The following is a 14651-nucleotide window of genomic DNA, read 5'->3' on the forward strand; positions in this document are numbered from 1 at the left end:
TTAAATTAAAACTTTGTAAAAAATCATTAAATAAAACTTTTTCCCTAGAGTCTTTCAGATAATCTGTATTAAAATCATATGCTTAAGTTACATGTTATGTACATAAACTGTATTGGGCATACTGATTTATAAAATCATAAAAACTACAGAATTACAATCTGTGAAAATTTGTGATTTTTTTAAACTAATTTACAAAAATCTTTTTATTACACTATCTATTTAAAAATAAGATTGTTACAAATAATCTTTTCCTCTTCTTATGTCAGGGTACACCTATTCGGAATAATATGTCCCAACCTTTATTCTGTCGGGTGAATATGATTGGTTTTGATTACGAACAGGATGGTTAAAGTCTTCTGGATTTTGGGAGATTATTTTATTAAATATTGGTACACAATCTACGATGCTGAATGTGCCCGAATTGGTTTCGCCACATTTAAATGTTAACATATTTTACAGGGTGTAACAAAAAGGTAGGTCACAAATTAAATGACATATTCTGGGACCGAAAATAGTTCGATTGAATCTAACTTACTCTGGTACAAATGTGCACATAAAAAAAGACTTACTCTGGTACAAATGTGCACATAAAAAAAGTTACAGTCCTTTGAAGTTACAAAATGAATATCGATTTTTTTGTAATATATCAAAAACTAGAGAATTTATATTGAAAATGAACATGGGGCTTTCTTATGACAGAAACATCTTAAAATAAAATAACAGTAAAATTTGTGTGTTCCCTTAACCCCCCCCCCTTCAAAAATTTGTGTGCGTTCCAATATTATTTTTCGGTACGCCAGTTTTTATCGAAATACTTCTTCTTTTTAATATGTTTCAAAATTCCTGAGTACCTAAAAAAATGTAAATTATAAAAAATAAATTTTCATATTATTACCAGGTCTCTATAAGTTTACTTAACCATTTACAAATATGTGGTGGATTTTACAAATGTTCGAAATATCTCGATAATTTAATTGGAACATACATAAATATTTGGGGGAGGGGTTTAAGGGCACAAAATACACACACAAAATTTTTATGTCATGCACAAATTTCACTGTTATTTTTTAAGATGTCCTGCTATAAGAAAGCCACATGTCCATTTTCAATATAAAATCTCTAACAGTTTTCGATATATTGGAAAAATCGATTTTCATTTTGTAATTCAAAGGGCTGTAACTTTTTTTATGTGCACATTTATACTAAGGTAAGTTAGGTTCAATTGAACTATTTTTGGTCCCAGAATATGTGGTTTAATTTATGACCTACCTTTTTGTTACACCTATTATTCTCGTATACTCATGTATATACACACACCGAAACTTATATGGAATCACCATGTATTTTAAAGTAAGATTTATTTCTTTTGAAAAAACTTGTTATTGTTGCGAAGAATAAAGGTTTTTATTGAAAATAAACAAATATATAAGACAATCGGATAGTACAGCTCGGTACGGTATAGGATATTTGCTTGAGTTGCAAATTTAACGAAAATAAATAAACTAACTTTTGCGTCCAAAAACGAAAATATTCCTGGTGTGGGGTTATAGAACTTACAATGAAGAAAGATTATTGGTCTTGTGGAGAAAGTAATGTTCTCAGAGGGACATAGCTGTAGAGCTAGGCGTAATACAGGGCGTTCTGTCCAAAACCTATGCTAGGTAACAGGAACTAGGAAAGCTCACAAATAAAGCAAGGGAAAGTCGCCAAAAGTAATAACGGCTCTCCAAGATCGTTTAATTGTCCAATCAGCTGGAAGGCACCCAACCATTTCTCACTCGCAGCTCCAAAGGCAGCTTTTGGAAGCTACAGCAGTAACTGTTTCAGTTGAAACGATAAGAAGAAGAGTTCGTACCAAAAAGTATACACCAGTAGACAGTTATGGGTTTCCAAGTTATCCAGACAGCACAAGATTGATCGCCTAAATTGGTGTCTTCACCACCAAAACTGGAACATTGGGAATTGACAAAATGTGCTATTTTCAGAAAAAGTCAGGATGTGTGTAAAATCAGATGACCCACGAAATCGTGTACTTAGAGGTCGAGGAAGACAATCAAGAACGAAAACTGTCAGATCTGTTCACAAATATACAAGGGGATGTGTAGTGTTCTGGAGAGGAATTGTGATCCGTAAAAAAAACTCCTTTAATTTTCATCCAATTAACTTAAACTGCTCACAGGTATATTGATAACCTGTAGTCAGGCTCTGGAGAGGTGCAACAGGAGAAAATTTAATTTTACTGCATGATAATGGACCTCTACATACCATTAGAGTGACTACAGACATAATTGAAGCAGAAGGTATCCCTTGTTTGGAGTGGTCTGCTTGCTCACCCAAGCTTAATCCTATAGAGTATTTGTGGGATATGCTTAAAAGAAAAATTAGAGCTCGCCGAGATAATCCACAAAACACCGCACGGCTAGTATAAGCTGCTCTTAAAGGATGGAGCAACCTACCACAACAAAATGTTGATAATTTGATTAGGAGCGTGCCCACGCAAACTGAAGCTTGCATAAGGACTAGAAGTGATATCACTGACTACCACAAAATACAAAAAAAAATAAAAACAATTTAAACATTATTCGTTTTGCATTGAAATTTTGTATGCTATTGACTTTAAAACAACTACTTTCAATTTGTTTGTTAAATACTTTATTGTTTTATTTAATTGTTATGTATTTGTTATTAAATTGCTTTAAAATAAATATTGTTTGTTTGACTTCGTGTGTTTGTTTTTTTTTAATTCGCACGAAATAGTAAGAAATATCAGATGATTCCATGTAAGTTTGGGTGTGTGTAAATATCTTGAAACAATTATAAATTGTTTAGTACTGTGTACTTAAGAACCTTAAAATAAAAAAAACCAGTCTCTTTGTGTTTTTATAAGATTTATTTTTGTCTATTACCTATTTTTCAATAAAATGCTTTGTTTTAGAGTTATTTGCAAAAAATCGTTGATAACCATGTTTTTTGCGAAAGGTAAGTATAATTGTTCAAGTGTGAATAATTATTCAAAAAGTGTTGATCCAGGGAAAAATATTATGCTACTTTTTTTGTTTAACAATTAATTCTCATCAGTTCCCGGTGTTATTTTAACTCTAAAAATGTCAACCCCGAGATGAGGTGCCATCCACTCCAGGGATAAAAGTACACATAAACAATATATCATATAAATAACTATATTTCTTGAGTAATTTTCTCCCAACTGTATAAATTTCAGGCAAATCGGAGTAGTTATAAAAAATTTAGAGATAAAATGCCACAGCTATTGGAATATTGGTGAAGTGTTTATAATATAAATGGTAGTTTAAATACCTAATTGAATGAGTGAAAATTCGACCAATATAACCCATCAGCAATTACTTTAAAAATCCTTTAGCTTCAAAAGAAAACTATGAGATAGTGATGAGTTTCTTCAATACCAAGAATCATGAGTAAATTGTCTGATAAAAACGATTCAACATTTTTATGTTAGGTTTTCCGATCAGGTCACTTTTGGTATTAACGAATACATAAATCAGAATACTTATCGATACTACTGGTCATTCGTCAAGTAATACACGTTGAAACCAGCGTTGGTTTATTGCTGAGGTCTCTGGGAATCACATTAACAATATCTTTCGAAAGCTTAGCTGTGCCTCTTTCTTGCCCTTCTAACTTGGTACCATTAATTTTCTTTTAATATTATTATTTTTAGTGTCCTTTAGTGTCCTCCTATACGGAGTTGAAAGCTGGAGCCTGACAGAAGATGCCATAAAAGGGTTAGAGGCGTTTGAAATGTGGTGCTACCGACGTATGTTGAGGGTCTCATATATACACCACACAACTAATATAACTATTCTCCAGAGTCTAAGAAAAGACAAAGAAATAATTAACACCGTAAAGAACAGAAAATTGGCTTACTTCGGCCACATTATGCGTAATGAAAAATATCGACTGCTGCAGTTGATTCTACAAGGCAAGATTGAGGGCAGGAGAGGCCCTGGACGTAGACGTATATCCTGGCTGGCCAATCTTAGAAAGTGGACTGGTCTAACGTCAACTGATCTATTTCGAACTGCCGTAAATAGAATAAGATGGGTCAATGTGGTCGCCAACATCTCCAGAAGATAGGCACTTTTAGAAGAAGATTATTATTTTAATAATATTATTTAATTACTTCGCTTTTAATATTATCAGATTTATTTTCGTCAACGCTTTGTGGAGTAGCGTTTTTCCCCCTTGTTCTTGACATAATGGCTTCAACTTTCTTTCTGCGAGCTTGTCGCTCTACTTCCTCAGTTTTGAGTCTTTCTCTTAATTTAGCCTTTTGTCTTTGGGCGTCTTCCTTAGCTTTCTTCTTCGCTTCTTCTTTTAATAGCTTTAACCTCAGTTCTTCTTCATTCTTAAGCTTTTCTTCTTGTTTTCGTCTTTGATTCTCCTTAATGGCCTTTTGCAATCTTTGTTGTTCCATCTGTCTCTGTAACTCTATTAATTCTCTTGTTTGTTCCTCTTCCCTCTGTTGTCGTTCTAATTCTGCTTTGGCTTCTGCCTCAATTCGCAATCTCTCTAATTCAACTTGTCTCTCAGCTTCCTCTCTAATCAGCCTTCGTCTTTCTGCAAGCGCAGCTTTAGCTTCCTCTTCTGTATTAATACGCACCTTCTTCATAGAAGTTGTCATTTTTTTCTCGATATTTTCTATAGTATTACTATCTACAACTATTTGAGCCTCGGACGTGGATTCTGGCTTCTTAGGTTTTATTGGATTCTTTTGTAAAATAGGTTCTGGTTCTGGTTTCTCGATTAAAGACCTGATTTCGGCTCCTGATGATGTATACGATTCATCAATGCTAAGCTGCACCTGCTCAGACTTCTGTATCTCTGTTACATGTATATCACTCGTTTCGGGTTCACTCATCTTTACTGTCTCTATCTTCATTATATCCTTTTTGTCTTGCTCTTCTACATCCTTTTTGTCATCAAACTCAACCAGAATTGGTTCTGTTTTCTCACTATCTTCCTCTAATTTTTTAACTTGCGGAGATTCCAAAACTCTCTTCGGAGTTTGAGACACATGAACATTCGATTTGATATCTCTTGTTACTAAGTTAGGTTCGATTAGGACATGGGTTTCTAGTTTTGGTGGAGTAATTGCTACTGACTGTTTTTCAAATTTACTTACTTTAGTTGTGTTATTAGAAGAACTATCTACTCCTGTCTTTGTTTTGCTTTTAAGCACATTTTTGCTGGTTGTCGGTTTCGAAAGAAGTTTTTTCGACTTCGAAAGGGGTGGTTGATTATCGCATTTTGTATCACTTGAAATTCTACTCACTGGTCTGTGTTTTCTCGGAGCTTTTGTCAAACGATGTCTGACACTCGCTGAATTGGTAAATCTGGTTGTGCTTTCTTGAGTGAGGCTTGGCTCTTTAACTTTTTTCTTCGCTTCTTCTGTTAATCTCAGTTCTCCTTCCTTCTTAAGCTTTTCTTTTTCCTCGTATCTTTGAGTCTCCTTAATGACCCCCTGCAATCTTTCTTGTTTCGTCTGTCTTTGTAACTCTCTTAATTCTCTTATTTGTTCCTCTTCCCTCTGGTGTCGTTCTAATTCTTCTTTGACTTTTGAATTATTTCGTAATCTCTCTAATTTAGCTTGTCCCTTAACTTCCCCTCTAATCAGCTTTTGTCTTTCTGCAATGGCAGCTTTAGGTTCTTCTTCTGTATTAATACGAACCTTCGTCATAGAAGTCGTCATTTCGTTATCGATATTGTCGATAGTATTACTATCTACAACTATTTGAGCTTCGGACGTGGATTCTGGCTTCTTAGGTTCTACTGGCTTCTCTTTTAAAAGAGATTCTGGTTCTGGTCTCTCGATTACAGCCCTGATTTCGACTTCTGATGATGTATGTGATTCATCAATGCTAAGCTGCACCTGCTCAGACTCTTGTATCTCCGTTACATTTGTATCACTCTTTTCAGGTTCACTCATATTTACTGTCCCTATCTTCATTACACCCTTTTTGTCTTCTAACTCAACCAGAATTGGTTCTTTTTTGTCATTATCTTCTACTAATTTTTTAACCTGCGGAGATTCCAAATCACTCTTCGTATTTTGAGGCACATAGACATTCGATTCAATATCTTTTGTTACTAACTTAGGTTCGGTTAGGACATAGATATCTGGCTTTGGTGGAATAATTTCTACTTGAGGTATTTCAGATTTACTTACTTTAGTTGTGTTATTAAAAAAACTATTTACTGGTGTCTTTGTTTTGCTTTTAAGCACAACATTTTTACTGGTTGTCGGTTTCGCAAGAATATTTTTCGTCATCGGAAGAGGTGGTTTATTATCGCCTTTTGTACCACTTGAAATTCCAGTGATGGCGATACTCACTGGTCTTGGCTTTCTCGGAGCTGTTGTAAGACGCTGTCTAACACTTGCCGAATTAGCAAAACTGGTTGTGCTTTGTTGAGTGAGGGAACTGCTTGGTTCTTTAAATTTTTTCTTGACTTCTTCTTTTAAGAACTTTAGTCTCAGTTTTTCTTCCTTCTTAAGCTTTTCTTCTTCCTCGCGTCTTTGAGTCTCTTTAATGGCCTCTTTCAATCTTTGTTGTTCCGACTCTCTGTGAAACTGTATTAACTCTCTTATTTGTTCCTCTTCTCTCTGTTGTCGTTCTAATTCTGCTTTGGCTTCTGTCTCAAATCGTAACATCTCTAATTCAGCTTGTCTCGCAGCTTCCTCACTAATCAGTCTTCGTCTTTCTGCGAGTGCAGCTATATCTTCCTCTGCTGTATTAATACGAACCTTTGTCATAGAAATCGTCATTTTGTTCTCGATATTTTCGATAGTATTATTATCTACAACTATTTGAGCCTCGGACGTGGATTCTGGCTTCTTAGGTTCTACTGAATTCTCTTGTAAAAAATGCTTTTGTTCTGGTTTCTCGATTACAGACCTGATTTCGACTTCTGATGATGTATACGATTCATCAATGATGAGCTGCACCTGCTCAAACTTTTGTATCTCTGTTACATCTGTATCATTCGTTTCAGGTTCACTCATCTTTACTGTCTCTATCTCCATTACGTCCTTTTTGTCTTTCTCTCCTACATCCTTTTTGTCTTCTAACTCAACCAGAATTGGTTCTGTTTTGTCACTATTTTCTTCAAATTTTTTAACTTGCGGAGATTCCAAATCGCTCTTTGTAGTTTGAGGCAGATAGAAAATCGATATAATATCTCTAATATCTCGTACTACTAATTTAGGTTCGGTTAGGACATGGGTTTCTGGCTTTGGTAAAGGAATTGCTACTTGAGGTTTTTCAGATTTATTTAGTTTAGCTATGTCATTAGAACAACTCTCTACTCGTGTTTTTGTTTTGCTTTTAAGCACAACCTTTTGTCTGGTTGTCGGTTTCGCAAGAAGTTTTTTCGTCTTTAGAAGGGGTGGTTTATTATTGCCTTTTGTATCACTTGAAATTCCACTGACTGGTATTGAATTTTTCGGAGCTGTTGTCAAACGATGTCTAACACTCTCAGAATTGGCGAAACTGGTTGTGCTTTGTTTATTAAGAGAACTCCTTGGTAAAGATGATGTTTCACCAGTTCTCGCTAATCCAGTTGCAGAGATAGCATGTTTTTTAGTACCAGCATCTTGTTTTCGTTCAGGCTGTCGTCGAGTAAGCATTGACGGGTTTGTAGAAGTTACTATATTTTGGATGGAAGAGGACCTTCCCGTATTCCAATACGAAGCAATAACATCATTTGGATCCAGCATTCGAGGGGTAGAAGAACCGAAGGCGAATACTGTATTATTCCTTTCGTTGCGTCTCCTAGACTCGAATCTCTGTTCTCGTTCTTGATTTCGTCTAAGTATAAATTCTAATCTATCTCTTTCAGCTTTTTGTATTCGCTTTTTACGCTCTTCGACTTGTATACGTCTTTCGTCATCCCTGTATTTTAAATCATCTAATCTTCTGAATCGTTCTTGTTCTTTGAAAACTTGCACAGCAGGAGCTTGTGGCTTAATTTCTTGCAGTTTTCTCTGCTTCTCACCATTCTGTCGATCTTTTAAGTGACGCAATCTTAATTCTTTCTCAACTGTAGATTTGGGTTGTTTTGAAAGTTTTCTTGAGTTTTCTGCCATTTTATTTTACTAAAAATAAATCAGCGCTGCAAATTATAAACACGCCTGACAAAGTCAAACGACGCGACGTCTGACAAGTGATACTGTCAGACGAGTGGTAAGATCGTATGAATTTGTATCGAATGAATAGTCGAGGAAATGAAACTGAAAAAATGGAAAAACCTCGCAATTTTTTCGTCCAGCATCGATTTGTACAAAAATTTGGGTTTAGGCTAATTACACCCTCTGATTCATTTTCTATATTGAGCCGTTGTACGCTTTTGGTTTTTTAAGGGTGAAAACTACCCCTAATTGTAAAAAATTATAAAACAACATTTTAAACTTTAATATTGTCAACATTTGGATCTTATTAGTTGCATAATGATTGTTTTATGCTTTAAGGCTATGGGTACATAATTCGCAAATATTTTACGTGTATCCCTACTTTTTCTGTCTTTACACGGCAAATTACGCGTAGTAAAATTCACACTGGTATGGATATGTAAACATTACTAGAATGTCATTCTACTTGAAAATGTCATTATTAATTTCAAGAGATGGGTTTTGAATGTTCTTGGTTAACTGTTATTTTTATAATTGGAAATTATTAATTCAGTTAATAAATGTGATAATTTTTTCACTAACTATGTATTCAGTGATTGTAATAATTTATTTGTACAACAAAGACTAATACTCAATCGAGAAAAGAGGAAAAGTGTTAAAGTGATTTTTTAATAATATATTGTTATGGAAAGCTTACAATTTTGAACATCTTTAACAACAAAATACTTGTATCACAGAATATATTATCCTGATGTATTCTCTGCTTGGATCTCCCACAAATAGTACACAATAAATAACTTTTTATTAAGTTCACGTCTTAAATCAATTATTTATCAAATACACTATATTTCAATAATATTTAATCAATAACTCAACATATTCCCGATGCAATGTCAAATATTTAAAATTGTCACTGATTGTCAGTGTCTGACTGACAATATATGCTGACAATATTATATTCGGCTGAGTGCGTTGTAAGACAAAGATAGATTTGGAAAATTTTACCACGGCATTGTGTTTATTTTTTTCAAATCCTGAAAAAACCAATAAATATTTTTGAAAATTTTAAACGCAGAATGAAAGACTAAATTATTACCGAGGGCCGAAAGTCCCTTAAAATAAATATAAATTTTATTTTGAATGATATATTTGAAATTAAAAATCACACTAAATTTTCTCTTAGATTTTCACCCCTGTAACTTATTAAAATAAACATTATAGAAGTTCTCAGGGACTTTCGGCCCTCGCTAATAACGTGATCTTTCATTCTGTGTTTAAATTTTTCAAAAATACTTATTAGTTTTCTCAGGATTCGAAAAAAATGAATCCCCATTTGAATTGCATTGCAGCCGAAAATACGTTCCGATCCTCTTAAGATATACTATCATGATATTTCAACCCTTAAAACCACCCTTGTTGGAGCTATATATAAAAAATTTACTTATCCTAAAAGAATAATTTCGGCTTGCATCGATTTACATAAAAATTTGGGATTAGGATCATGTCACCCTGTACTTCATATTCTATATCATGCTTAAGGGCGTTGATTATTTTTAGGGATGTAAACTACCCCTTATTGTCAAAAATTATATAAAAACATTGTAAACTTTAATATGGGTAAAATTTGGTTTTGCTTGGTTAAATAATGACTGTTTTATATTTTAGGATATAATAGCATAATATTTCAACCCTTAAAAACCACCCTTAATAACATTACAGTTTTTATAAGTAGAGATTTTAAAAGATCTATACAGAAAAAAAGTAGAATTAAAGAATTACAAAAACATTTATTTACACAAAAATACGAATTTACAAATATGTAGAAGTACAAATACAAATATAGGTCTGGATCCCGCGTATGAAAAAAAATTTGATTAATAGCAAGCTGAAAATTTGTTAATAGCTTAAGGGTGTCTAGTCGGATAAACTTTGATATATGGGAACACTGGAACAGGGGCAGTTTTAATTGTGGAACAGGTTAAAAATTTGGAACGGTCAGATCACGGAAACGGCACATTTATTTTGTCCGACAGAATAGACTTACAGTTTCCGAACAGAGATTAAACTCTGTCTGCTATTTGTCACCTGTCATACTTCCTGCTATTTGACATATTCTACATGTTCCACTCATTAAAACGCCCATTTGGTGATACATAGCAGTCTGATTTTTGCATGAGAGTTTAATCTCTGTTCGGAGAGTTTAAGTCTGTTCTGTCGGACAAAATACATGTGCCGTTTTCGTGGTCTGACCGTTCCAAATTTTTAACCTGTTCCACAATTAAAACTGCCCCTGTTCCAGTGTTCCCATATATCAAAGTTTGTCCGACTAGACACCCTTAAGCTACTAACAAATTTTCAGCTTGCTATTAATTAACTTTTTTTTCATACGCGGGATCCAGACCTAATAGTTTTTAGTCATTTTCCAGTATACGAACCGGTTCTGTGGTAATATACATACATTGAAAATTATCCATAAGGGGACTATCCGAATTTTTCGAAAAAAAAAATTCGTTTTATAAACGTAGCTCCTTCATTTTTGGCGATAAAAAGTTTTTTCAAAAATGAATTTGTAGGATTTCTAAAGGGTTATAAGACTTTGTAAACTAAATTCCGTAAGATCCCTTAGTTTTTAATTAGGGTGGGTTTAAAGGGCTCGAATAAGGGGGCGTGTGCTCGTAGATAGAGGTTTTAAACAGCTATATCTCGCTAACTGTTCACTATAATGAAAATCTATGCACAAGGAAATTTTAACTATTAAAGAAGCTACAATTTAGTAGTCTATCATTCTTGTCGTATCTCCAGTATTTTCGGAGGTATTTTGAAGTAAAAGGTGAAAAATGGGAAATTCCAAAAAATTCATTTTCCTTCAAACTCCAATTTTTCTAAAATTAGGCCTTTTAATTAGCTCAAACTTCTTGGGTGTATTGATAATACAAATATAAAAGGAATTACAGAAAAGTGAAGAACAATTTTTAATTAGGAGGGTAGTTAGGGGGTTGTTTTCACTGATTTTTTCATAGAGAAAAGCAGGTACCGATATTTTTTGATCATAAGTCGCTTAATTTTCAGGCTAAAAACTTTTTTTATTATTGTTTTAAAAAGCTAACTGTATACTTGAAAAAAGATTATTTAAGTTTTCCTCGAAAAATGCAAAGTTTTTCCGTTATTTTACTTTGAATATTTCAAATTATGCATTTGACGAAAAAAGCTAACTTTTAACACGCCGCATCTCGGTTTGTATTGGTTTTAAAGATATTACTGAAAAATAATTTGGTTTGTGTTACTGAAAGATACAATTTTGATATCTACAGTTTTTTTTATTAAATGCATATTTTTCGAGGTATTCTCAAAAAACCCTCTAAAAAAGTCGATTTTTTCATCGAAAAACTGTTGCTTTCAAGCGCGAATAACTCGAAAAATATTAGTTTTACGAAGAAAATGTAAAAAACATTTTTTTCTTAGAATCAAATTTTACATCGATTTACGTGGTTAAAATGTAATAAAATATTCCCGCCCCCGAGATGGGGTGGGCAACCACCCCCAAGGTTTTAGCGTATAGCGGCATGATATAGAAAATGATCCTTGGACTATTCCCTACCTTCTGTGAAAATTTCAAGTAAATCCATGCTGGACGAAAAAATTGCGAGCCAAAATGCTTCATTTCCTCGACTAGAAGCAATATATTGGGATATGCTGCAAATGACGTTTTGAATGACGTTTTCAAAAGTATCGAAAAAGCACTAATGGTCGGTTCATCAACGACGAATAGTAGTTTATTCGATGAATAAATTTATTCAACCAATAAACTGACACATCTAGATTTAAAGCTTTCTATTCTCGAAAGTGATAGTAGCTTTTATTGGCATTCTATGCACGGCACGTATCGACTACGTTTCGGGAAGTTTCGGCAATATACTAGTCAAATGAAAAACATTTATAATCCAAGGCGTATCTTTTTGAGATGGACGTTGAGAGGTGACTCAAATTTTTTTTGCAAAAATTGCTTGAAAATAACTCAAATAATAATATTTGAGTCATTTCCCATATAGCACACAACGTCCGATGTACGTCCATATAACGTACATTTAAAGTCCAAACGTCCATGGACCAAAACTGGACGTACTATGTACGTACATTACGGGACGTCCATTGGACGTTTGATTTCAACGTACATTGGACATCCATTTGTGGTCCATGGATATTTTACACAAAACGCGACTATTATATTAAGTCTCAATACAAACTAAATGAGAATCTTCTTGACAACGTTGTCGCTCTTCGCGCTATCGGTCGTGAAAGGTAGTATTAGGCACGTACTTTTAGGGGATTATCGCTGTTAATTGTTGTGGAATACTGAAGGAGGGTTTATTTATGATAATTCACAGAATGGCAAACCCGCTTGTAATATACAACAACCGTACTGACTCTAAAAATAGTTTGGAACAGAAACAGAACAGAGATCTCTTTTAATGTGCATGCTTCCTAGGGCGTCATTAGGGAGTTTTTGTTGCTACGTAACGTACGCATCTCCGTATACGTAAAGCAACTAACGTGTCGTAGAGGATGAATGTTAAAATAGGTAGTTTTTGTAACTGCCTTAACGCAACGTAAAGCAAATCGTAAAGTCATTTTTAAATTCCGTTGACATTAAAAAATAAAACAATGTTCACACAATATACAATTAATATACAAATGTAAAAAAAGATAAATGAATGATGAAATTGTATGGTTTTAATTGCTTCTATTTAAATATAAAAATATTATTTTTCCTTAGGTTAAAATTTTTTTATTTTTGTTGATACCTACTTTTTAGTTGTAAATTATTGTACCTACATCAGAATTCCAGTATAATGTAAATAGTTTGGTAATATTTATTTGAAAATTTTACTGAAACTAGGTCATTTGTTTATCTAGTTATTAATTGTGGTGATCACTGTATATCTTAAATTAATACAAGATTTGTTTGTTTTGCTTTACTAATAGACAACTTAAAAACAATACAATTTTAAATCTAATATGAAGTTCCAATTTCCAATTACAAACACAGAATAATTTTACTCAAATAGACTAAACCAATAACCAATATATAACCTTAAAATGTTTATAAATGGGTAGTACGCTGATGAAATGTTCATTTGGTAGGTAATCGGGCAAGATCCTCGTGTGCATTCGGTGACTTTCGGCTCGATAGGGATGCGTATGAACCTAACGTACCAGCCCGTAACCTTAGGTAATACGTATCGCGATACGGGAGTTCAACCATTAATGCGCAAGCGTATATGTCAAAAAGATGCGTTACGTTTACGTATTTGTGTGCACAAAAACTCCCTATTATCTGAATCTCGTCTTTATGAAAATACATCCTGTGACATATTTGTGTTTTCTGTTTATCGTGCAAGTGCAGTCGTGCATTAATGAAGTTCCTAGTTCCTATAATAAAGTATATATTATAATGAAGTTATAGTAAAGAGAAATAAAAAAGGTCTTTTGTGTAATATTTTTAAGTATAAGTTTAGTATTATAAGGAACTATTTCCTATAAAGGCTTTTTGCTATGTATTCACAAAATTATGGATACTAGATTGCTTTCTGAAAAGTGCCCTACAAATGTCCATAAGACGTACATTGAATGTACATAAGGTGTACAATGAAAGCTCCAATACAACGTACAATGTACGTTTGTAGCAGACGTTCTATGGACGTCCAATTTTGTGAACTCTGGACATTCGTTGGACGTCCATCGGATGTCCATTGTACCTTAGCGGGACGTCCATTGGACGTTCCAATGTACACAGATGCACGTCCATTGGATGTCCATAAAACGTACTTGTGCTATCTGGGTTTTTTCTACGGCAAAAAAATTGGGTGAGCTATTGACAATTAAAACTTGTAATGACATGCAAAAACCACTTTTACCAACCTTTTAAAAGTTACCTCTTTTTGCGACTGAGGATTTTAAAAAGATTTAATGTTAATATGCTTATAGATCTTGTAAAAATCTACAAAATTCTTTTTTACCAAACTTTCTAGGATAAAAAATAAAAAAGTTACGGTTAAAAAATCAATATATTTTTTTGAAAAAAAAAAAAAGGAGAAATTCAATTGGAAGCATAATAATGTTAGTTAGCGATGTTTTTAGTCATTGGCCTTATTCATTCTTCTTTATTTATGTATTATTAATAGATGCTAGAAGTTTGACTGGCTTAGAAGGATTAGTTTTAAAAAAACTAGAGTTAAAAGCGAATAACGAATTTTTGTAGTTTGGTAAAAAATGCCATTTTCTTCAGAATAGAAAGATTAGCATCAGAGATAGGAAAAAATATTTAGATATGAAATTGTAGGTTATTTATTTCTCAAGAACTTGGTATTCCAAAAATTTTTCTACGGCAAAATTGAGTGAATCGTAAATCAGTATTATCGAAAAACATTAATTTTTTCGATATAAAACTAACACTTTCGATAGAGAATAAATCGAAAACTATTAATTT

At 33.3% G+C, this 14651-nt stretch overlaps 1 protein-coding gene across 1 annotated transcript; it reads right to left on the bottom strand.

Moving 5' to 3' along the window:
* Positions 1 to 3165: 3165 nt before the first annotated feature.
* On the bottom strand, positions 3166 to 8148 carry LOC114324291 (calponin homology domain-containing protein DDB_G0272472-like). Its single transcript, XM_028272094.2, has one exon. The coding sequence runs from the start codon at positions 8120 to 8122 to the stop codon at positions 4148 to 4150; it is 3975 nt and encodes a 1324-aa protein (XP_028127895.2). The 5' UTR covers positions 8123 to 8148; the 3' UTR covers positions 3166 to 4147.
* Positions 8149 to 14651: the final 6503 nt, after the last annotated feature.

Source organism: Diabrotica virgifera, chromosome 1 (genome assembly GCF_917563875.1).
Source record: "Diabrotica virgifera virgifera chromosome 1, PGI_DIABVI_V3a".
NCBI classification, from domain to species: domain Eukaryota; kingdom Metazoa; phylum Arthropoda; class Insecta; order Coleoptera; family Chrysomelidae; genus Diabrotica; species Diabrotica virgifera.

Bases quoted from the DNA above. Each gene is read 5' to 3' on its own strand.
- LOC114324291 (XM_028272094.2), bottom strand. From the start codon at position 8,122: ATGGCAGAAAACTCAAGAAAACTTTCAAAACAACCCAAATCTACAGTT.